The sequence below is a fragment of the Choristoneura fumiferana genome, chromosome 27, assembly GCF_025370935.1.
Source record: "Choristoneura fumiferana chromosome 27, NRCan_CFum_1, whole genome shotgun sequence".
Classification (NCBI taxonomy): Eukaryota; Metazoa; Arthropoda; class Insecta; order Lepidoptera; family Tortricidae; genus Choristoneura; species Choristoneura fumiferana.
This window is the reverse complement of record NC_133498.1, coordinates 1,898,847-1,922,902: the sequence shown is the minus strand read 5'-3', so window position 1 is coordinate 1,922,902 and position 24,056 is coordinate 1,898,847. Positions and strand designations below refer to the sequence as shown.

General features: G+C 38.6%; 1 protein-coding gene and 2 non-coding genes across 3 annotated transcripts; all 3 read left to right on the top strand.

Annotated features, from left to right (window-relative positions):
- On the top strand, positions 1-23,893 carry Non1 (nucleolar GTP-binding protein 1). Its single transcript, XM_074108546.1, has 15 exons — positions 1-136; positions 221-373; positions 1,136-1,257; positions 2,923-3,058; positions 5,312-5,413; positions 8,120-8,212; positions 8,322-8,471; positions 9,415-9,535; positions 11,509-11,516; positions 12,169-12,291; positions 13,378-13,558; positions 14,410-14,638; positions 18,759-18,892; positions 21,658-21,818; positions 23,182-23,893. The coding sequence occupies exons 1-15, from the start codon at positions 89-91 to the stop codon at positions 23,335-23,337; spliced, it is 1,917 nt and encodes a 638-aa protein (XP_073964647.1). The 5' UTR covers positions 1-88; the 3' UTR covers positions 23,338-23,893.
- On the top strand, positions 10,733-10,864 carry LOC141443649 (small nucleolar RNA SNORA16B/SNORA16A family). Its single transcript, XR_012453066.1, has one exon. It is a non-coding gene; the product is annotated as a small nucleolar RNA SNORA16B/SNORA16A family (small nucleolar RNA).
- On the top strand, positions 17,631-17,762 carry LOC141443648 (small nucleolar RNA SNORA16B/SNORA16A family). The gene has a single exon (XR_012453065.1). It is a non-coding gene; the product is annotated as a small nucleolar RNA SNORA16B/SNORA16A family (small nucleolar RNA).
- Positions 23,894-24,056: the final 163 nt, after the last annotated feature.

Here is a 24,056-nt window from a genome sequence, read left to right as displayed (position 1 = left end):
TTCTTTTTAAACACGTGTGGTGCGTGTGATGGGCTCGCTGCGAGTCCAGTTATTATTTACAATAAAATAATAACATTAAACTCACAAAATGAGTTTGTACAACTTCAAAAAGATCGCCGTCGTGCCCACGGCTAAGGTAAATATTGAATAAGCATTTGATTTTATTAATGTTTACATGCGATATTCTAACCTTAAATCGTTGTTTTTTCTTACTTTTCAGGATTTTATAGACATTATTTTGTCTAAAACACAAAGAAAAACACCAACAGTAGTACATAAGCATTACAAAATATCGCGGATACGTGGGTTTTACATGAGAAAAGTGAAGTTTACGCAGCAGAATTTCCACGACAGGCTATCTCGTATTATACAGGTATGTGGTGCTTTTAATTATTGAAACTGCTTTTATTAATTTATTATACTTATGTATAAGCTTAAATATTGAAAAATACACAAATTTAAAGAGGAGGTACCTACAATTCAGTTCACAATATTGCTCAATATTTTGGCAATTCTGTACCAATTTTGAAATAATCACTCAAAAATAACATGAAAGTCGAAAAATCGATATATTACTACAGAGCTGTAATTGGTAGGATCTACATAATAAATTTCACCTGAGTCCATTCAGGCGTTTTCATGCATGCGCATACTTACAAAGTTTCCCATTTTTTTAATTGTTAGGATAGACCAAACATAAATCAACATAGTTAATACACACCAATCATAATATCTGCTCTCAGAGTTTGTTCCGGGCACATCCCCACAAACAAATTTTAGCACATGATGAGAGTTAAACTATCACCTCTGTGAGAGATTTGCCATAAGGTAGAAGACTTGTCCCATTTGTTGTTGGTATGTGTTCGGAACTCAGACTTAAGAAGAACTTGGGGGTTTGGACCCCATGCACAAATGCCTGGTCAATTGCTGTTAGAGCCAACATCTGACAAAGCCATTTGCATATACCACTTCTTTGATCTATTCCTTGTGTAGGGAAATAAGCGAGCACCCATGAAGCTGACATGATCACCTGGAGTGTTCAACCTGGCCTTAACAAAAATAAGAAAAAAAATCTCAATATTTTAAATTTCATATAAATTGTTTACTTTTTATTTTTAATATTGTCTGTCCCCAGGAATTCCCCAAGCTAGATGATGTCCACCCATTCTACGCAGACCTGATGAATGTGCTGTACGACAAAGACCACTACAAGCTGGGTCTCGGCCAGCTCAACACTGCCCGCCATCTCATTGACAAGTAAGTTATCCAGTGAAACGTTACACAAATATGTGTAGCAGCTGACTTTGAATTTCACAGTAAATTTATTTTTTCCACACCTTCAGAAAAGTAACTTTTCCTCCCTAACGAGAGGGAGCAAAGTGCAACTTTTCTGTTCAAGGCTTTTCTAAGTGTTTTATTGCAAATGCCATTTTTTGAAGTTGATAATTGTAAAGCCACACCATTTTCTATGCTGGTTGTTCTTAATGCTCGGTGTGAAAAGTTGTATGAGCCACTCGGGAGCAAAATTATTTTCATCTTGGGCGTTAACACTTGAATCCCTCATTACAGGATTCTACTTTAGAATTCAATGTACGCCCTCGCCGTAAATACACCATTTTGCTCCCTTGTGACACAATAGTTATTTGTGTCACAAGGGAGCAAAATGGTGTATTTATAGCGAGGGCGTACATTGAATCCAGAATGTAGCAAAGGATTCTACAATAGATTCCTGAGCGTAGCAAGGGATTCTAAAGTAGAATCCTGAGCGTAATGAGGGATTAATGTGTTAACGCCCAAGATGAAAATAACTTTGCTCCCGAGTGGCTCATACAACTTTTCACACCAAGCATTAAGAAACTTGAAAAAAAAAAACAAATTCTAAATATTATTAAAGAACAACCAGCATAGAAAATGGTGTGGCTTTACAATTATCAACTTGAAACAATGGCATTTGCAATAAAATATTTAGAAAAGCCTTGAACAGAAAAGTTGCACTTTGCTCCCTTTCGTCAGGGAGGAAAAGTTACTTTTCTGACGGAGAGGTGTGAAAACACTTAGAAAAGCCTTGAACAGAAAAGTTGCACTTTGCTCCCTCTCGTCAGGGAGGAAAAGTTACTTTTCTGAAGGAGAGGTGTGAAAATAACTATTAACCCAAATAAGTCTGTCTACATTTGGAAAATGTCTTGTTAAGAAGGCAAAAGTCTAGGTCATTAACAAAAAAAGTTCCCTTAAGGCAGCCATAGCCAAGTTCTCTGCTAATTCAAAGGCATAAATCTACCACAAGACTCACATAACTCGAGTCTTTAATCGAATATAACGCGTAAGTAGCGGTGTGCGCGAATTTGCTATGGCTGTCTTAATGAACTCTTTTTTGTTAATGACCTTTTAATGTGAGATGAAGAACTTTACTATAATCAAAGTATTTATTCATTCAACGTACACATCTTACAAGTAGAACAGCCATATTTTTAGACACTTTTTTTTTTATAATTAGTATACCAACATGGAACATAAAATATAAATGTTGCTATATCCAAAATGACGTCAACCTTTACTGTCTTAGCAGACATATTACCAAAAAAAAAATCGTAGCCAGGAACAAACACTTTTTTTTCCTAATATTTGTTGAGGCTTTGAACATCTCAGGTGATCATAAGAGAAATTATCTACCATCCATCCGTATGAGAGACTAACACATACGCCCTTATCCTTCTTTGATGGTTTGTAATAATTGTAATAGATTTTAGTCATGGTCATTCTTAAAAATGTTGCGTCACGTCATGTCCCGAATGAATGTTTTCTTTCTTTCTTTCATTTATCGGTCATGGCAAAGCTTCTGGAGCCCCTTCGCCTTAAAAGTATCCCTACAGAGGAGAGAAAACAAGAAGGAAAAGTACTCACCTTTCTCATTTTGGTTTTCAGCGTAGCAAAAGACTATGTTCGCCTCTTAAAATATGGAGATTCTCTGTACCGCTGCAAGCAGCTGAAACGAGCAGCCCTGGGCCGCATGGCGACCATCATGAAACGCCAGGCCGCCAATCTAGCTTATTTAGAACAGGTCAGTTTAGTAGCAGCTGGGAATAATGCTCTGGTGTCCCTCAGGGCACTGTGTTAGGGCAAGTCTTGTTGCTTTCATGTATACTTTTAATTAATAGTAAGATTGCATCCTGAAGCCAAAATTTTGTGTTTGTAATAAACAAGTTGTCTATTTCAAATCATACAATTGAATTCGTAGTGGCAGAATTCTCTTGCATTTGGTTTTTATATGTAAATTGAATATTATTATTCAATCAACAAAAATTACAGTGGCAAGTAAAGCTTGTATTATTATTTTCTTTAAACAAAATCTTACAACTTGACAAGCTTGTGCATGTCACTGTAGAACCTTGTTGTAGTCAGCATTTGCCGCAATTATCAAAAAACTTAATAAGAACAGCCAAGGCTCCCTGCAACAGGGTTCCGAGTGCCAAACTTCGAACTCCGAACTTGTCAAGGTATAGAAACACAAGGTATAGACAAAGTGTTTTCAGTGTTATATCTTGACTTTGTCATCATCATATCCATCATATAGTACGTCTGCTGTGGTTCAACAGGTAAATAGGTTTAGTTTAGATAGATTAATAACTATATTCACAAACATGCCGTGACAATACGGTATTTGACAACTCCTGATTTTGCCATATCTCAATATTATTATGAAAATATCGATATAAAAGAAAGAAAGAAAAGAAAGAAAATAATTTATTTATAACAGCAATGACACATAATAAGTAAAAATAACAATAGGAAATGTTGCCGTTATAAAAAGGTTCCGGCTCAGCATAACGCTTAACACTGGATATACAGATACTGATAGTGTTTAGCGAAGAGAAAATTTAAATCGGTTGAAAATTGGAATTATAGTGATTTTTTGAAAAATCTATATGTCTCTTTCTCAAACGCTTTTCTCTATGCGGCAAGTATGGCGGTACTGCCACATGCCAGTATGTCTTTCTCTGTCTAATCTTGAATTTCAAACCTGTATAACTTTGTTATTTGTAAAGGTAGCTTAAAAATTGTTTTTCTATTCGATAACAGGCATTGTGTAGTTTTAATTTATAAAACATATACAAAATAGTCAAATACCGTATTGTACGAAAACAAACAATTCAAGTTATAACATATAAATTAAAGTTGTCACGGCACAGTATTGTGATGGCGTTATTCGCTGCGCTCGCGCAGGCTCGGGTGGCCGAATGGTACGCAGCTCGCGCTTCGTGCAGCCGACCCGAGTTCGAATCCCAGACGACCCGCCCGACAAATTGCAGTTGTTTCCTTGTAGTCACGGCCAGTGGGCGTACCAACTGCATTTGATGATCAGAAGTGCGACAACGAATCGAAAATCCACAGCAACTGCCAATCACTGTTTAACGTTAAAATAAATTATTAAAAAGTTGACACTGGTTATTACGATGTACCATCAGCCAAATATGTGGTCTACCACCCTAAAGCTGATAATAGTTTGCATGTCAAAAAACAATAATGCCAAGAGACGTATCTGTCAACTTGAAAGTTCGACTTTAGCGACATACTCATTTGATAGGAACTTGTTTGAAAATTGATAGACCACTTATTTGGCTGATGGTACATCACCGCACGCGACCGATGCGAGCATCCGAATAATCTGCTGCGGCATTGCTGCCACAGCGCTGATATTCTGTCGTAACCAGTACGAGTTGACGCACTCTCGCAATTTTTAACCCCCGACGCAAAGAGAGGGGTGTTATATGTGTGTCTGTGTGCGGACGGGTGGACCGATTTGAATGCGGTTTTTTTTATTTGAAATCAGCTTTTCTTTTCTAGCGATGGTTCTTAGACATGTTCATGTTGTGTGAATTGGTGTCAAGTGTCATGATATTTATTTTATTTTACTAGCTTTTGCCCGCGGCTTCGCCCGCGTGGAATTCGTTTATCGCGCGCTGTTCCCTCGGGAACTGTGCATTTTTCCGGGATAAAAAGTAGCCTATGTCACTCTCTGGCCCATAAACTATCTCTATGCCAAAAATCACGTTGATCCGTCGCTCCGTTACGACGTGAAAGACGGAAAACATACAATCACACAAACATACAAACACACACACTTTCGCAATTTATAATTATTAGTATGGATTTATGTTTCATCAAAATCGGTTCAGGCGTTTTTAGATATTGAACTTTGAAGTGACAAGGGTTTTCCAACTTTTTTTTTTTCGTTTGTGTTAGTTACTCTTACTTATGTACTATAATATATAAATTAGGTCTCCCCGACGTTCACATCATGTTGATGTTCCAGGTGCGTCAACATTTGGCGCGTCTGCCCTCCATCGACCCGTACACGAGAACCATCATCATATGCGGGTTTCCCAACGTTGGCAAGTCCAGCTTCATCAACAAGGTATGACCTTTTACAAGGTATAATTTTAAACATGGATCTCCGCAAAGTAACACCTGATGTAGTTAAAGGGGTCGATCAACTTTTTCTTGTTTGTTATTCTGTCCCTGTCCAAGAGATAACAGTGACAGAGTTTCTTAAAAAAACCGTTATGATCAAGGAGCGGAATTTCTCATAGCAAAAATCAAACGTCAAAGGAATTGAACATAAGTTTTATCGACTATCCATAAATATTTCAGCAATTAATAAAACAGGAAATAGTAGGTACTTTTAGGGGCTGTATCACCATCCATTGATTAGTGTTAACTGGCGGTTAGGTGTGATGCCGTCTCTATTGGTTTTGATCGAATAGACGGAGACGACATCACATTTAACCGTCGGTTAACGATAATCAATGTATGGTGATACAGCACCTTAAAATAGCAATTTGTAAGTTAGTTACAATTAAAATATAAAGAGCTTGAGCTGCTTCAAATTAACTTTACATTTAGAGCAGTAAATCGTTGAAGTATCTTCATTGTAAATAAGTAAGGGATGTTTTCTTATCCATTTGTCAAACGTTTTTCTTTTAAGATTAACCATTTTAATAACACGTGAATGACTGAGAAAAACTGAAGCGACATAAATATCAATAATATCATATCATGGGACACTTGACACCAATTGACCTAGTCCCAAACTAAGCAAAGCTTGTACTATGGACACTAGGCAACGGATAAACATACTTATATAGATAAATACATACTTAAATACATATTAAACATCCAAGACCCGAGAACAAACATTCGTGTTATTCACACAAATATCTGCCCCGGCCGGGATTCGAACCCAGGACCTCAAGCTTCGTAGTCAGGTGCTCTAACCACTTAGCCATCCGGTCGTCAAATATGAGACGTTGACGCGATTTATTTTATTTTAATATGGAGATGCAAATCGCTTATCAAAGAGGTCTAATGTCACAGAATAATGTTAAAGGCGATAACAAGCAGAGTCGATTCGATAACATCGATAACTGGAACAGTTGATAAAACTTATGTTCAATCCCTTTGATGTTTGATTTTTGCTATGAGAAATTCCGCCCCTTGGTTATGATATATGCTACTAATGTGCTTAGGAGATTGTCCATAATCCCATGCCCCAATGACCTTCGATCTGAATGCCTTAGTTTTCTAATGATTTTTGTAGCTTATTATATTAACAACAACGGCTTTCAGCAATATAGTATCCCATATTTACATCAAAGTTCATTATTTTCGAGATATTTGGCATCAAAGTTGAACAATTTTAGGCCAAAAAACTGGTTTTCTGGCCATAACTTTTGTGTTAATTAGTTTCAAATGAAAACCATCGACCAGTTTTTAGAGACGTCAAATACGAACCCAAATATGTAGATTTCGTATATGTTAGATCTTTCACGTCAATAGAGATACGAAATACGTGTTTTTTTTTTTTCAGACAATGTTTAAAAAAAATCATACAAAATTAAGTATTCATTTTTTTTCAAAATCCGGTAGACAAAAAAGGAGATAAAAGATTGGAGAACCGATAGCCGTTTGACTTATAATTCTATCTGTAGTGCAAAAGTAGGAGATACGATTCAAAACTTGTCAAAAATCGATGAAAACCTCGGGTAGCCCCTTAAATAATAGGCTTGTAACTACGACAAAAATGTACCCTATAACCACAGGAAACATGGAGAAACTCATGGTTTTAAAGAGTTGTCCAGGGCACGTAACCATGGCAACGCGGTACAGGGAAAAGTTGGTCGACCCAAAGATATAAGAACACTCTTACTCGGTGATCTCTATTGCCTAATGGCTAAAGGCGGAAACATACAACTCAAACGCGACGCCACGCCACGCCACGTCGTCCGACGCATGTTTCTATTGCACCTGACCATAATAAATATATGGGACTGAATGAGGCTACCGTTTTCGCGTTCACTAGTTGGCGCCACTGTAGCCAAAGGTCCTGCCTTAAGTACAGCGGTTAGTTTGTTATTCATCATCATCATCAGCCGGAAGACGTCCACTGCTGGACAAAGGCCTCCCCCTTAGAACGCCACAATGAACGACAACTCGCCACTTGCATCCACCGGTCACCCGCAACTCTCACGATGATGTCAGTCCACCTGGTGGGAGGCCTGCCAACGCTTCGTCTTCCGGTTCGTGGTCGCCACTCGAGGACTTTTCTCCCCCAACGGTTATCTGTTCTTCGAGCGATGTGGCCCGCCCATTGCCACTTCAACTTGCATATTTTACCAGCTATGGCGATGATTTTAGTTCTTCGACGTGTTTCCGTATTCCGGAGTTTGTTTACGGGCGTAAAAACAAAATTTAAATTTAAATCATTATATTTTAATACCTTAAAACTGTACCTACCAAAATACCATACCAAAGTACCGTACAAAATACGAAATCCTTAGAAAAATCTTACTTAATTCTTTCGTAATGGCTAGGGAACCCTATTTCGGGCGTGTCGGACACGCTCTTGGCCAGTTTTTTATTTCTAAGTTTGTTTTGTTTGATTACTTTTTAATATATTTAAATTTGCTAAATTTGAGGTTATTCACAGGTTTAAATTTTTATTTCTGCCTTATGCAATTGTGTTGTTTTTTCTCTGTTTTTGTACAAACGATGATTAGAGTTATAATTTACAATATGACAACGAGATTCCACTGATTATGTATGTGTTATATATGTTTTACAGATAACTAGGGCGGACGTAGAAGTGCAGCCTTACGCGTTCACTACAAAGAGTTTGTACGTCGGCCACACCGACTACAAGTATCTGAGGTGGCAGGTGAGAAGTATTTCTAACCCCCCCACGCGAAAGGAGGGGTGTTGTGTGACCTCTATATTATGATATTTTGATTTTGACTGACTAAATAACTTTCTATCAAAATATATAGGTAATAGACACGCCAGGCATCCTGGACCACGCGCTAGAGGAGCGCAACGTGATAGAGATGCAAGCTGTGACGGCGCTGGCGCACCTGCGCGCCGCCATCTTGTATTTCGTGGACCCCTCCGAGCAGTGCGGCCACAGCATCGAGGATCAGGCGAGTACATCATTAAAGAAAGAAGACATTTCATTTGTTGGTGGTCCGTACCGTACCGTCTCGCTAATCCTGCCGTGAAGCAGCAGAGCTTGCACTGTTGTGTTTCGGCGTGGAGAGTAAGACAGGCGGTGAAATTACTGGCACTCGAGGTATCCCATCTTAGGCCTCTAGGTTGGCAACGCATCTGCAATACACCTGGTGTTGCAGATGTTTATGGGCGGTGGTGATCTCTTACCATCAGGAGACCCACTTGCTCGGTTGCCATTGAGTTGAATAAAAAAAAATTGAATAGAATATAAATGTTTATTCGCACTTCGCAAATTACATACAACACAAAATAAACAAGTATAAAGTAAATATTAATATAAGAAGGTATTTGCGAAATTACGAAGCGGTCTCAGATCAGCATAGTGCTGGCCGTAGAGGCCAACGCTGGAAGACATTTAATTTTCACAAAGACGCAAATACAACAAAATTTAAATAAAGAAAATACGATTCTTTTTTTTATCATGGGAAGGAAGCCAACGAGTAAGCTATTCACCTGGTATATCCTGGGTTCTATTTATTAATTAATTATGTAAAACGATGTAGCTGAGAAGCTTTTTTCTTCCCCTGGCTCCGATGTAAGAAAATATTAGAATCGCCTCGAAATTCTCAGTAATAGTATTTTATGCAGCTGTATCGTAATAGGGGTCCTTAAAACACGAGTTTGGTTCATAATAGGGTCACATGAGTGTTTTAAGGCCTAATTGCTCCGCTCAGCTGTTTCCACCTGAGCTGTGTTGAGCGAGGATAGGTAAATGAAGCTTTTCTATTGGTCCATGAAAACAAATTCCTCGCAGTAACTTTTTTTATTACTGCCACACGCAATTTCATATTAAAGACATGCAGCACACAGAAACTTATCACTGTCGAATGATGATGATGATGGATGATCTTCCAGATATCCCTGTTCGAGAGCATAAAGCCCCTGTTCAGCAACAAGCCTCTCATCGTGGTCCTCAACAAGATGGACGTGGTCCGGCCGGAGGACCTGCCCCCCCCAAAAGGAAGCTGCTGGAGGAGCTGGAACAGCGCTGCTCGCAGAACCCGGTCAAGTGAGTGCATCAGTATGCCAGTAACGACACTACGTATAAAGCACAGCATCATCCCAGCCTATATACGTCCCAGAATGAGAGGGCTTGGGCAGTAGTTCCCGCGCGGGCCCAGTGCGGATTGGGAACTTCACACATACAGATTTCCTCACGATGTTTCCCTTCACCGCAAACGTCGTGGTAAATTTCAAATGTAATTTCGCACATGATTTCGAAAAAACTTCGAGGTGCGAGCCGGGGTTGGAACCCACGATCCTCTGCTTGAGAGGCGCTAGGTCAAACCACTAGGCCACCACGGCTTTTTATCGTATAAAGTACAGTCAACTATAAATAGATGACATGTATACAGGGTATAGTTGTTAAGAGTCAGAGCCTATGATTGTTCCGTAAGTATAACAGATACATACATCAGTCAGTGCCCTACAAAAATGTCATTAACCCTTAGAATTCAAGCCCCGCTAATTTAGATACGCTACTACAAAATGAATCATAGTTTTATATTGTTTAGCTATGAGACATTAATTTAAAAAGGAATATTATTTTTAACGACTTCAATACGGTATTTGACTATTTTGTATATGTTTTATAAATTAAAACTACACAATGCCTGTTATCGATTAGAAAAACAATTTTTAGGCTACCTTTACAAATAACAAAGTTATAAAGGTTTGAAAGTCAAGATTAGACAGAGAAAGACATACTGGCATGTGACGTTACACGCCAGTACCGCCATACTTGCTGCATAGAGAAAAGCGTTTGAGAAAGAGAAAAAATCACTATAAATCCAATTTTCAACCGATTTAAATTTTCTATTCGCTAAACACTATCTGTTTATCTATATTTTCATAATAATATTAAGATATGGCAAAATCAGGAGTTGTCAAATACCGTATTGTATTTGTACCGTATTGTAAATTCAGCAAGGTCGAATATTTGTGTACATTTATGTGGTCGCTATATGCACTATGCCTGGAAAATTAAATTATAATACTTAATTTATTTCGTATATTCTCCATAAGTTGTTAGCATCATGGAGTCTTAAAAATATAGTTACTACTTATAAAATAAAACTAGAAACAATATCGCATTATATTCGTTCAATCCCTTCATCATCATTATACATAGAGTCCACATACATACTCTTTTGGTTTTGATATAGAGAAGAAACTTTGGCCCGATCGAAGCTGTCGCAGACTCGTGTCTGTTTGTCAGTCAAAGCGCGGCCCACAGCGAACGTTGTCATATGGTCGCTCGGTACGTCTGTCTGTGTATCGAGCATTACCCATGGCAAATACAAAAACCGGCCAAGAGCGTGTCGGACACGCCCAAAGTAGGGTTCCGTAGCCATTACGAAAAAATTAAGTAATATTTTTCTAAGGATTTCGTATTTTATACAGAATCTTCCAAGTTTAGTTATATTTTATATATTATAAATAAATTCTACAATTTATTAAATTAATTACAACTAGATAGTTATAGGCTAACCAGAATTATAAAAAAACCTCGCCATATTGCGGAAACCAATAGAACTAATTTCTTGCGCTGGTAACACTAAATTCAAATGTCGTCTGTCTATTGCTGTCAAAGTTTAACGTTGTTTGCGCGTGGTATTGTAAAGTGTTATTTTGTGTTTTTATGCGTTAAAATGCGGAAGATTATCCATAGTCTTGGAAGGAACATGATTCACAATGTATAAAAGTATTTGTTATAGAAAAAGTCTGAAGGATTGGAAAATATTCCTTTAAATAACATCACCGACACCTTTGTCAATATGACTGGTAGTTGTTTGTATAGTAAGTTTAAATAATGTTGCAATATAAAACGTAGAAGTGCTGCTCTGGCGCCAGGTTTTTTATATTCCTGGTCGGCCTTTAGTTAGTTATTTGTATTACCTTACGTTGATAATACAAACATTGAATAATCATACACAATAACAGTGAGAGTATTTAGCGTGCTGCGACCCCCTCTGAGACGTGACCCACAGATTGAAAAAAAAACATTGTTCTAGTTCATTTAGCACTCTGGTACAGATGCAGTATAGGTAGTACCACCAGAGTTCAGGTCACGCACACAAGAACATGTCATCTAATGACAGGGGATTTTGACATTTACTCATTCATTTCATTCATTCCATTGTTATGCAATCAGAGGGCTAATTTTGTAAAGTTTCTGTCACTCGCGATCACAATCAAACGGCAGTTTATGTATGTGAAAACTGTCATTTGATTGTGATCGCGATTGTCAGAAACGTTACGCAATAGACCCTCAGTTTTACGTGTAGCTTTTATTTTTATTTTTATTCGACTGGATGGCAAACGAGCAAGTGGGTCTCCTGATGGTAAGAGATCAACACCGCCCATAGACACTTGCAACACCAGGGGGATTGCAGATGCGCTGCCAACCTAGAGGCCTAAGATGGGATACCTCAAGTGCCAGTAATTTCACCGGCTGTCTTACTCTCGACGCCGAAACACAACAGCGCAAGCACTGCTGCTCCACGGCATAGCGAGCAAGATGGTGGTAGGTGGTAGATGGTGGTACTTCATCTCTCGTGGCACTGCCTGTAACATCCGTTGTCCAACAGCGCGGCGTCCAACTCTGAGCTGTCGACGGTGCCCATAATGCGGATGTCCACTGTCACGGACGAGGGCGTCCAGGAGGTCAAGATAGAGGCGTGCGAGCGGCTGCTGGGGCACCGCGTCACCGAGAAGATGAGGACCAAGAAGGTACGACCGGGGTGGACAAATATGTCCTTACTGTCAACCCATTGGATTCCTAGGCCACAACAGAACCTTGTCTGTGTGTCCTTTTACGTCATCCTATAGGCATTGCTATAGACAAATCAAATATATAAAGGCTGACCAGAATTATAAAAAACCTCGCCATATTGCGGAAAACCAATAGAACTAATTTCTTGCACTGGTAACACTAAATTCAAATGTCATCTGTCTATTGCTGTCAAAGTTTAACGTTGTTTGCGCGTGGTATTTTAAAGTCTTTTTTTATGTTTTTGTGCGTTAAAATGCCGAAGATTATCCATAGCCTTGGAAAATAATTCATAACGTATATGTCATGTATTTGTCATAGAAAATATTCCTTTAAATAACATCACCGACACCGTTGTCGATATGACTGGTAGGTGCCGTATAGTAAGTGTAAAGAATGTTACAATATAAAACTTGAAAGTGCTGCCCTCGCGTCAGGTTTTTTTATATTCCTGGTCAGCCTTTACTATGGTAATGTACTATAGTGGCCTAGTAATCAAATTGATTGACTGTAGGTGCATTACGGCAAAAAAAATTAGTTAGTTTTATAAATATCTTGAAACATTTACAATTTATAAAAAAAATGCATTCGGTGGACACATTGGTGCACCATGATTAATTATTCATTATTTGATTATGATCATAATTTGATAGCTTAGTAGCGACATCTCTTGTCTGGGTGAGCGGTTAGTTCCAAAAGAATGTGACGTCTCTCGATGTGAGCGAAACATAGATGTCGCTAGTGCTGCTGTTTAAGTAGCGTAGTAGAAAAAAACAACCTGAGATATGTGTGCATAGGAGAAATTCGTGTCTTGACTCCTGTCCAGCGGTGGTGTAGGGGTTATAGCACGCAGCACGGATTGCTGAGGACCTGGGTTCGATCCCCAGCGCTGGTCTCTTTCTGTTTATATTTTCGATATGGTTTGTTTACGGTTCGTGCTAGTGGCGCCCCCTGCGCAGTTTTGCGCAATATTCCTTACTGATGTAAATTTTCCCATGATATTTATTTAACTTTTATAATATTAACTTTTGTTTGGCACCTCGCAGGTGGACGGCATCCTGAACCGGCTGCACGTGGCGACCCCCTCCCCGCGGGACGGCAAGCCGCGCCCCCCCTCCATCCCGCCGCAGGTGCTCGCAAGGAAACAAGCCCAGGCCGACCGCGACGCGCGCAAACGGAAGCTGGAGAGGGAGATCGAGCTGGAGGAGGGAGATGATTATGTGCTGGGTGAGTGCCAAGATGCCCCCAAAATGCCTAAGAGGCCGCCTGTTGCTAAACTTGTAATTTTCTCTCTTTGTACCTGTTTTCTGTATCGTTTAGGTACTAGTTGTGGTGTACAGTCGAAGGCAGAAATATCTGTACAGCCATAGCATCAAATATTATGTATACGTCGACCTTATGGTTAGTATCATAAAGGATAGATATTTTTGACGCCCTTGACTGTACAATAAATAGTCATTGTATTGTATTGTAAGTTGTAAGAGGATGATGGATGAGTCTCATTGTACGGTCTTATTTTATGGGGATCTGCTGCAGACATTGAGTCAAATTTTTATTTATAAAAGAGTTAAATTAGAGCCATCTATAATTTGAAGACGCGTAAATCTTTAAGATCTTTCTTTAAGGAAATAAGTATTCTAACTAACTAACCCGGTCGTTGTTTTATGTGTTTGTAACAATTACATTATCAAAGCCATTCATATGGAAATTCATTATTTAGTGTCATATGTATTTAAGTATGTATCTATCTATATAATTATATTTATCCGTTGCTTAGTACCCATAACACAAGCTTTGCTAAGCTTACTTTGGGATTAGGTCAATTGGTGTGAATTGTCCCGTGATATTTATTTATTGATTTATTTATTTAATTATCAAATTATGATAATTACGAACTTCTCCGATAAAATAAAATAAAAAAACCATTATGACTGACACTACATCTGTAACATTGAGTTGTAGATTTAGCGGAAAAAGCTTTTACACAGACCAAGTAAATATCAATCTTATGTCAATGTCATAGAGACTGAAATGGAAAAATTATTCTCACTTTAACTATACCCCCAACATCCTTTCAGACCTCCAAAAGAACTACACGGAGATACCGGAGGAGGAGCGCCATGACCCCATCCCCGAGTTCTGGGAGGGACACAACATCGCCGACTACATCGATCCCGACATCTTTGACAAGCTGGCCGAGCTGGAGCAGGAGGAGGCGCTCAGGGAAGAGGGGGGACTCTATGCTGTGCCCAAGATAGAGCTGGACGAGACCATGAGAGAGATCAAACAGCTGGCCATACAGATACGGTAAGTGACGATTGGTTTATGCAGTAACTAGCGCCACCTGGTGTCGAATAGTAGCTGTTTTTATGTGGCCACTAGCGCTATCCAGTGTCAAGTAGTGACACTATTTTATGTAATTATGATTGGTTATTTGGAGTCTTTTTTGTATTTTTTATTTCAACTCCAAATTTGTTACTTTTACGGGTATCCCGTGAAACCATATCGAAAATACAAACTGAGACATGGATGCACAGAAAAACCAGAAAAAGAGACCAGCGCTGGGAATCGAACCCAGGTCCTCAGCAATCCGTGCTGCGTGCTATAACCCCTACACCACCGCTGGACAGGAATTTAGACACGAATTTTTCCTATGCATACATATCTCAGGTTGCTTATTTCTACTACGCTACTTATGCAGCAGCACTAGCGACATCTACGTTTCGCTCTTATCGAGAGACGTCAACATTCTTTCGGAACCAACCGCTCACCCAGACAAGAGATGTCGCTACTAAGCAATCAAATTATGATTGGTTATTTGGAGTCTTTTTTGTATTTTTTATTTCAACTCCAAATTTGTTACTTTTACGGGTATCCCGTGAAACCATATCGAAAATACAAACTGAGACATGGATGCACAGAAAAACCAGAAAAAGAGACCAGCGCTAGTGCTGCTGCATAAGTAGCGTAGTAGAAATAAGCAACCTGAGATATGTATGCATAGGAAAAATTCGTGTCTAAATTCCTGTCCAGCGGTGGTGTAGGGTTATAGCACGCAGCACGGATTGCTGAGGACCTGGGTTCGATTCCCAGCGCTGGTCTCTTTTTCTGGTTTTTCTGTGCATTCATGTCTCAGTTTGTATTTTCTATTTTATGTAGCCACAAGCGCCATCTAGTATAGACTAGTGACAATGCAACTAGCACCATCTAGTATCGAGTAGTACAGTCAGCGTCATATAGTACGTAGCAGTCAAGATCACCAAATACTTGGAAACATACAAATAGTCATTAACATTGACCCAATCAAGGCGATCAAATTGCTCATGACATCCATCGCGTACAAATAAATCGGAGCACGCACATCACCACTGGTAGCGTAGCAGCCATAATATCCAAAAGTATGGGACACACTAGAAAACTGAGCTTTATATAAAAGGTTTAAGGTTTAATCTCGAGTTGAGTGCGAATTAACACGTCAGACTCGACTTTTTGTTTTTGACAATCACCGAAAAGAGTACCAACTTGTCAGTGATCGTTCCGTCTCTTTCATTTGGAGCCTGACGGCTTTTTTCACATTTTTATTTACATTGTCAGAATTCCGGATTAACGGATTTCCTTTTAATATGGCTTGAATTGGCCAGTATAATTACATTATAAAAGAGTTTTTATTTAATTTGGCATAGCATTTTGCACCAAGAGACTGAAAATGGAACACCGTTCATATTATATTAAAGAGGACTAGCTATCTGGATCATTGGACCTTACACGGTATATAATAAAGTCAATTTTCCTGCGGTGTCCCATACTTTTGGATACTTTGGCTGCTACGGTATAATGTCGGCTTGAATGTTATAAAGAATTTGGCGACGTGCGTGCTCCACTATATTTGTACACGATGGATGTCTCGAACAATTTGACCGCTTTGACCGATTCACTGGTAATGACTATTTTGTATGTTTCCAAGTATTTGGTGATCTTGACTGCTACGTACTATATGACGCTGACTGTACAGATACAGATGTGAATTTTTAGCCATTGTGTTTTGTGGGAAAAGTTTATATTTATCTTTCTTTCTCAACTAGCTTATGAGAAAATTAGATATATACGCACCTATCTGATAAAATACGATAGAAAAATCATTCAATAGATCTGGAACACTGATTTATGTAGCAAACTAGCGTCATCTAGTATCGAGTAGTTACACTGTGTTTTATGTATCCTTGCTTTTCGCAGTAATGTTAATAATTAAATGTGTGTCTGAAACCAAAAAAAAAAATCTTAATGTATTTTGTTATGGTTTTATAGGAAAAGGTAGGCTAGGTTAGGTTTGTTTTATGAAAGTTCGAAATATAAGTATGGTTTCATAGATAATCGTGAGTTGGGAAATTAAACATTAGGGTATAATATTTCGCTGAAAAACGATAGAATCGTTTTCTGTAGCTGGTAGCGCCATTTAGTGTTCTACGTTAAGAGCAAGTTTGGCTAAGTTTCGTGATTTTAAATACGTATTTTATTAGAGCAACACAAAATATTCTTTACTAGAATTTACTTGCGGTTTCGCACGCGTAATCCATTAGAACCGGCAGTTATTGCTTCCTGATTTTTATTGACGGTGCATTAAAAACAACCGTGCAAAATTTCATGTTTAATAGGGATGCTGACGCTATTAAAAAATAATCCGAAGACAAAAACAACGCTTTATTTGAACCCTGAAAACCAGATTAATTTTCGATTAACTGCAAAATTAGGTGTTTTGTTGCTTTAAAACAAATAAATAAGTTGCTATTTCCATTCAAACTATGGGAGAATTGTGTTTTGACAGGTCATAAGAAGTACGTCAATTGATTGGTGGAGTCAACATCCCTATTGTAGTAGTAGTTGAAATAGATTCTGATTCAGTGGGAAAAGTGAACTAATTATGTTCTTCCAGACGACCACCTATAGGTAGTGCCACGAGAGTTGAAGTGAATGATTACACACAGCTACATGAAGAACTGATTGCACAAAAGGAGAATGAATGAAATGAATGAGTGAATGTCAAAATCCCGCTGACATTACATGGAATTTTTCAACCTCGGCTTTGGCGGAATCATCGATAGTTTCGATGGAGCTATATTTTTTCCAAAAATTTAAATTGTGTGTTCGTGACCTCATATCTGGTAGCACTATCTATTTAGTTACCATATTTCATCCAAATTCGTCCAATCATTTTAGCGTGAAGGAGTAACACAGAAAGCATGCATATTATAAATGTTTTTCTTTCTGTCGAAGTGTATGTATTGTGTGTGTTTTTGTGAATATTTGGCCCGATCGAAGCTGTCGCAGACTCGTGTCTGTTTGTCAGTCAAAGCGCGGCCCACAGCGAACGTTGTCATATGGTCGCTCGGTACGTCTGTCTGTGTATCGTGCATTACCCATGGCAAATACAATACCTTTTTTTCTTTTTTTTTTTTCTTTAATTGTATAATATAGTTTTTAAGTATTTTATTTGTAATTATATTTTGATGAAAAAATGACTTTCTGCCAAGTTTCTTGCGGCGCATTCTTCTTGGCAATGATGGTCTTTCCGAAAGCGCTAGTAGTTTAAAAAAATGACGTGTAAAAGAGCCCATTGCGGCCTATTTACTGAATAAATCATTTGAATTTGAATTTGAATTTTTGACCTAAAATTGGCTATTACAGTAATTTGGGCTCCCACACAAAACTGCGAATTCGTATCGCATAGCAAAAATCAGCGAGCTCGCGGGACGCATCGCAAAAACTTCCGATCTGCGAATTCCTGCGATATCTGTTTGTTCTTAACAACGAATCTATGTTCATGACAATGGTATCTACTGGAGACTGTAACACAGTGAAAACTAACACAGTCTCCAGGGTTCATATTGTGATTATACATGTGTTTTGAACAATAAAGATTTATTATTATTATTATATTAGGTATGGTGACCTGTGCCCTTAGTGTAAGTTTTTGGTTACAAAATACGTCACGATCGCGTTCGCGTTAAAACCTCAATCTGTATGGATACACGAAAATCGCAAACGTTCCGCTAGAGGCGCTGTTCGTTTTTCCATACAAATTGAGATTTTAACGCGAACGCGGTCGAGACGTATTTTGTAACCGAAAAGTTACACTAAGGGCACTGTACTAACGCTTTGCCGCACGAAATCGTATCGCAGCACTTTGCATCGTTTGTTCCTGCGATGTCTCAAAACACAGATATTCATTGCCCCGGAATGCATATTTGCCATAATTCATTCATTTCAGATATTTATATTATATTATAAATAAACCGGCGTAGCTCACCCAAAAACTATGAGATTTGGCATTTCGCACACCTCACGCTACACTAGCGCCTCTAGCGGCGAATCGATACGCGATAGCCCTCATTAGCCCTCATTGTCCCATGCTATTTATTTATTGTTGCAGCAACAAGAAGGCAATCCTGAAGGACGAGTCTCTTCTGACCAAGCAGTCCACCAAGCCCGTCATGCCGCGTAATACACGCGCCAGAGAGAGAGCCCGCAGCACCACCAAGCTCAGAGAAGAGATGGAGAAACTGGGTGAGTCACACACTTTTTTAAAAGACTGTATAGTAGCTTCCACAATTTTTTTTTTAAATCTTAAACTCACTCTTTGTCGGACCCTAACTGATTACTCCTCTCATCTACACAAAGGTTGACTGGTAGAGATCCCTTAAAGGGATAAGTCCGCCTTTGTACAAGTATCTCAAAGTTTGTCAATTGTGTTTTGTTTCTTTTCTTTTGTACAATAAAGAGTTTACATACATTACTTTTAGGACTAGAATTTTTAAAATATCCAGTATACTTTTCCAGCCAAATCCGGTTCAAGAGAACTGATCTGCTGTCATTCTGAGGGGAGACGGAGCAGTGGCTCTGCCTCGCCAAACCAGGTGGTAGCAGCTTGTGCAAGGTCCGCCCGGATTGCTACCACCATCTTGCTCGCTAATCCTGCCGTGAAGCAGCAGTGCTTGCACTGTTGTGTTTCGGCATGGAGAGTACGACAGCCGGTGAAATTACTGGCACTTGAGGTATCCCATCTTAGGCCTCTTGGTTGGCAACGCGTCTGCAATCCCCCTGGTGTTGCAGGTGTCTATGGGCGGTGGTGATCTCGTACCATCAGGAGACCTACATGATCGTTTGCCATCCAGTCGAATTAAAAAAAAACCCAACCTCTAACGATCCACTGCTTACATCTTACTTCTTTTTTTTTTTTTAAGTAGCCTGTATAGTGTCCCACTGCCGGGCAAAAGCCTCCCCTCTTGACCTCCACAAAACTCGTTCTGACGCAATGTCAGGCCAGTCCTCTACTTATCTTTTAACAGATATTAATGATTTTTTCGCCACTAGTTTTATTGTTTTGTTTTCGGTATTGAATGGACCGTTTTGAATTTGGACCAAAATGAATAGCAACCAAAGTGAATTTTGTCAAAATGTAATTGTGCTGAAATATATTTACAATCAAATTATATTTTGTTGTAAATTAATTAAAACCCAAACGGAATATTGTCCATTAACATCGTGATGGGCCATGCCATCGTGGTTTTTATAAAAGTAAGACTCCTAAATAACTCGTCAAAAACTTGTATTAAAAATTAAGAAAAAAATACTTTCTGCCAAGTTTCTAGCGGCGCATTCTTCTTGGCAATGATGGTCTTTCCGAAAGCGCTGGTAGTTTAAAAAATGACGTGTAAAAGTGCCCATTGCGGCCTATTTACTGAATAAATCTTTTGTTTTTTTTTTTTAGTTTTTGACAAAGACTTATTATTAGTTTTGGCCCGATCGAAGCTGGCCTAGACTGAATGTTTAGCGTCAGTCAAAGCGAGGCCCACAGCAACTCTGGCATATGGTCGCTCGATACATCCACATATGTACTCGAGCATTACCCATGTCAGATACACTTTTATTATTTATTTATAACATTAACGTTTTATTCTGTTATGTTTCTGTAATCTGGCGCTGGCTGAAAATCAGCGCTGGGGTGTTTTTAACGCTTCAGCATTATGCTGAGCCAGTGTCCGATTCACAACCGCAATGACACATACCTTTGTGTTGTTTATGTATGTATGTATGTATGTAAATACTTTATTGCATTAGTTTACTTTGACATTTAGAGACTATATACATCTCTGAATTATTTAGATTAGGAATTTTATTTATTATTAACTCAGGGACTTTATACATCCCCTTGCTATATTTAAGGCTGTATATTGTTAAGCTTATGGATTTTAAACTTGTATATTTTTAGTTTAATTTCTAGTCACAGGCCCGCGACGTCGAAGCTCCCAAGACGATCCCATAGAGCTTATGGGAACGGAAGCAATACCATGCCCTTGGTACCGCTCTGCTTTCAGAGCATGACATGAGTTCGTGTGAGCTAACCTTGGGGGCGGCAGACGTGAGCTTGCCTTCGGAATCCAAAAGTTTAATGGTTACTTGACCTGAAATGTAAATTTCAGAATTAATTTATTATTATTATAATTATTTATTTTTTTAATTTATGACGGTGGAAGCAGTCTACACTTCCACTGAACGTAGATTATAGTTAGAGTTTAGTTTTGTAACTAAGGGACCCCATACATCCCTGTATTATTATTATTATTTTTTGTATTTTCTTTTATTTCATTGTATACTGTAGTTTTTAAGTATTTTATTTGTAATTATTTTATGTTGAAAAAAATTACTTTCTGCCAAGTTTCTTGCGGCGCATTCTTCTTGCAATGATGGTCTTTCCGAAAGCGCTGGTAGTTTTAAAAAATGACGTGTAAAAGTGCCCATTGCGGCCTATTTACTGAATAAATGATTTTGATTTTTTGATTTTGCACATAAAACACAAAAAGAAAACAACAAAACAAAAGAGTAAAAAGGCGAACTTATCCCTAAAAGGGATCTTGGGGGGTTTATTTGTACCCTAATAATATTGTTGTCTTGTGTTGTGAATAAATGTATTTTCTGTCTTTTCTTTCTTTAATCATTCACTTCAACGCTCGTGGCACTGCCTATATCAGGTAGTTTTGTTGTGTTGTGTCAGATATTGGTGCTGGCAACTGTATCTACTATGATGTTATATGACACGACAATCGTAGAAAATCGATACAAAATTAATTTATTCTAGAAAGAGATGTGATGCAAACTTCATATGGACGTATTTTCGTTATTTTTCAATAGATGTTTACGTGTTTTTTTATTTTCCATATAAATAAATGTCTAGACTACACTAGACCTGCGATATTTTTTTAATTTTTGTAAATCAGAGTCGAAAAAGTTTTTTTTTGTTTATGAATTCCTTTAATTCGTGATGTTTTCAGGCGTGGACATGTCGGAGAGCAAGGAGGCGCACTTCACCCGCACCCGCTCCCGCTCCCGCTCCGCCTCTGCGCCGGTCGCCAAACGCGCGCGCATCGACGTGTCCCGCGGCCGCTCTGTGTCGCGCCCCGCGAGGGACGAACAAGGCGTCAAGGATACACAGGTAGGATACGACAAAGAGCTAATACATTTTTAATACGGTATTTGACAACTCCTGATTTTACCATATCTTAATATTATTATGAAAATATAGATATACAGATAGTGTTTAGCGAAGAGAAAATTTAAATCGGTTGAAAATTGGATTTATAGTGATTTTTTGAAAAATCTATACACCTGTCTCTTTCTCAAACGCTTTTCTCTATTCAGCAACTATGGCGGTACTGGCGTGTGACGTCACATGCCAGTATGTCTTTCTCTGTCTAATCTTGAATTTGAAACCTTTTTAACTTTGTTATTTGTAAAGGTAGCTTAAAAATTGTTTTTCTATTCGATAACAGGCATTGTGTAGTTTTAATTTATAAAACATATACAAAATAGTCAAATACCTAAATGTGGCTATTTCACATGTCCAAATATGCACGCGGACTGAGGGCGCGACTTATTGTGCCTTTCAGCTTACTAAAGATATCATAACTATATTTGTATGAGATTATCTTTTAACAATAGCCGTGGTGGCCTAGTGGTTCGGTCGCCTCTCAAGCAGAGGGTCGTGGGTTCAAACTCCGGCTCGCACTTCTGAGTGTTTCAAAAGTTCATGTGCGGAATTACATTTGAAATTTACCACGAGCTTTGCGGTGACGGAAAACATCGTGAGGAAACCTGCACAAACCTGCGAAGCAATTCAATGGTGCGTGTGAAGTTCCCAATCCGCACTGCCCAAGCCCTCTTGTTCTGAGAGGAGGCCTGTGCCCAGCAGTAGGACGTATATAGGCTGCGATGATGATCTTTTAACAAGCTTTTATTTAACTTGCAATGTTCGCATGTATGTAAGAAAGAAATATATGCTATATGTATATTTGTTATATTTAAGAGTATGTTAGTTCGGTGACAATGCAAGTTTATGGTAGGTACCATCGAGCTGATCTGATGATGGAGTCGGAAGGTAGCTACAGGAACTTAATAACGAAATGACATAGCGCCGTCGAATTTGGGTTCATTTGTTTTGTCTACAAATGACGATGCTCTGATGATGAACATAATACAATACAATGACTCTTTATGGCGATAACGGCAGTAAACACCAATACGTAGTATAGTACAAACTAACCTAACCAACGAAAAGTCGGAAAACCCCAGACTTTGTCGCTTCAAAGTTCAATATCTCAAAAACGGCTGAACCGATTTTTATGAAAAATGTCTAAGAACCATCGCTAGCAAACATGATTTCAAATAAAAAAAACCGCATTCAAATCGGTCCACACGTTTAAGAGCTACGGTGCCAGACAGAGATACATATAGCGGTCAAACTTATAACACAGTTGTTTAGAGGATTTATCCGTAATACTTACTCATATTCTCCACAGATGCAAAAGCGCGCAAAGAACATGGCGCACGTGGCCATCGCGAAGAAGACGAAGAAGATGGGTCTCAAGGGGGAGGCGGATCGCTTCATCGGCACGAAGATGCCCAAACATCTGTTCTCCGGAAAGCGCGGCACCGGCAAGACCGACCGCCGGTAGACACCCGGCCGTACAACCTTCTTACGTTTTATTGTTTGTTATTGAATTTCTCAAAAAGTTTGTATGTTCAATTTTGGATCCCGTTTTGCAAAAAAAATGGAGGCAAGTCAAAAATCAGCCCCACTAGGTTTATAGGTTATGTTAAATTTTCTTTCCACATTTTTTTAGCGTTTTGTGTTTTTATTTACCACTGTAGCTGCTGAATATATCCTTACAACGTTACAGTTTTCTAGCACTGATAGTGTCGGAGCAAAGCGGCGGACAGACGGAAAGACAGACAGGTTCCATTTTTGGCATTTTCGCTACGGAACTCTTTCAACACAGCTGAATTAGGGCACTTTGAAAGACTTAGATTCAGCTCTATTCGCCCTACCTACTTTTTTTGCAAATCGAAGAATAAAATTAAATGTACAAGCTTTTCAGAAATCTCTATTCTCGGCAAATACTGCTAATGTCGTGGCAGGACCAGTAATTCTGTTTATTTTACAAAGGTGTTAAGAACTGAATTTATCAAAAAGTGAACATTATTTATCCGTAAATAAAATTGTATAACAAATATTTGTTTTATTTAATATATGGGAATAGGGATTGGGGTTTTGAAACGAAAGAGACGAAGATACAATTTACAAAATATTTTGTAAAGTTACTAGAATTTTAAGTTTTAATATTATAAAATTGACTGTCATAAATTTAATAAAAAAACGAATAAATAATTTTTA

Bases quoted from the DNA above. Each gene is read 5' to 3' on its own strand.
- Non1 (XM_074108546.1), top strand. From the start codon at position 89: ATGAGTTTGTACAACTTCAAAAAGATCGCCGTCGTGCCCACGGCTAAG. The intron at 8,472-9,414 runs GCGAGTACATCA...ATGATCTTCCAG, and splicing joins GCCACAGCATCGAGGATCAG to ATATCCCTGTTCGAGAGCAT. The intron at 18,893-21,657 runs GTGAGTCACACA...TGATGTTTTCAG, and splicing joins AGAAGAGATGGAGAAACTGG to GCGTGGACATGTCGGAGAGC.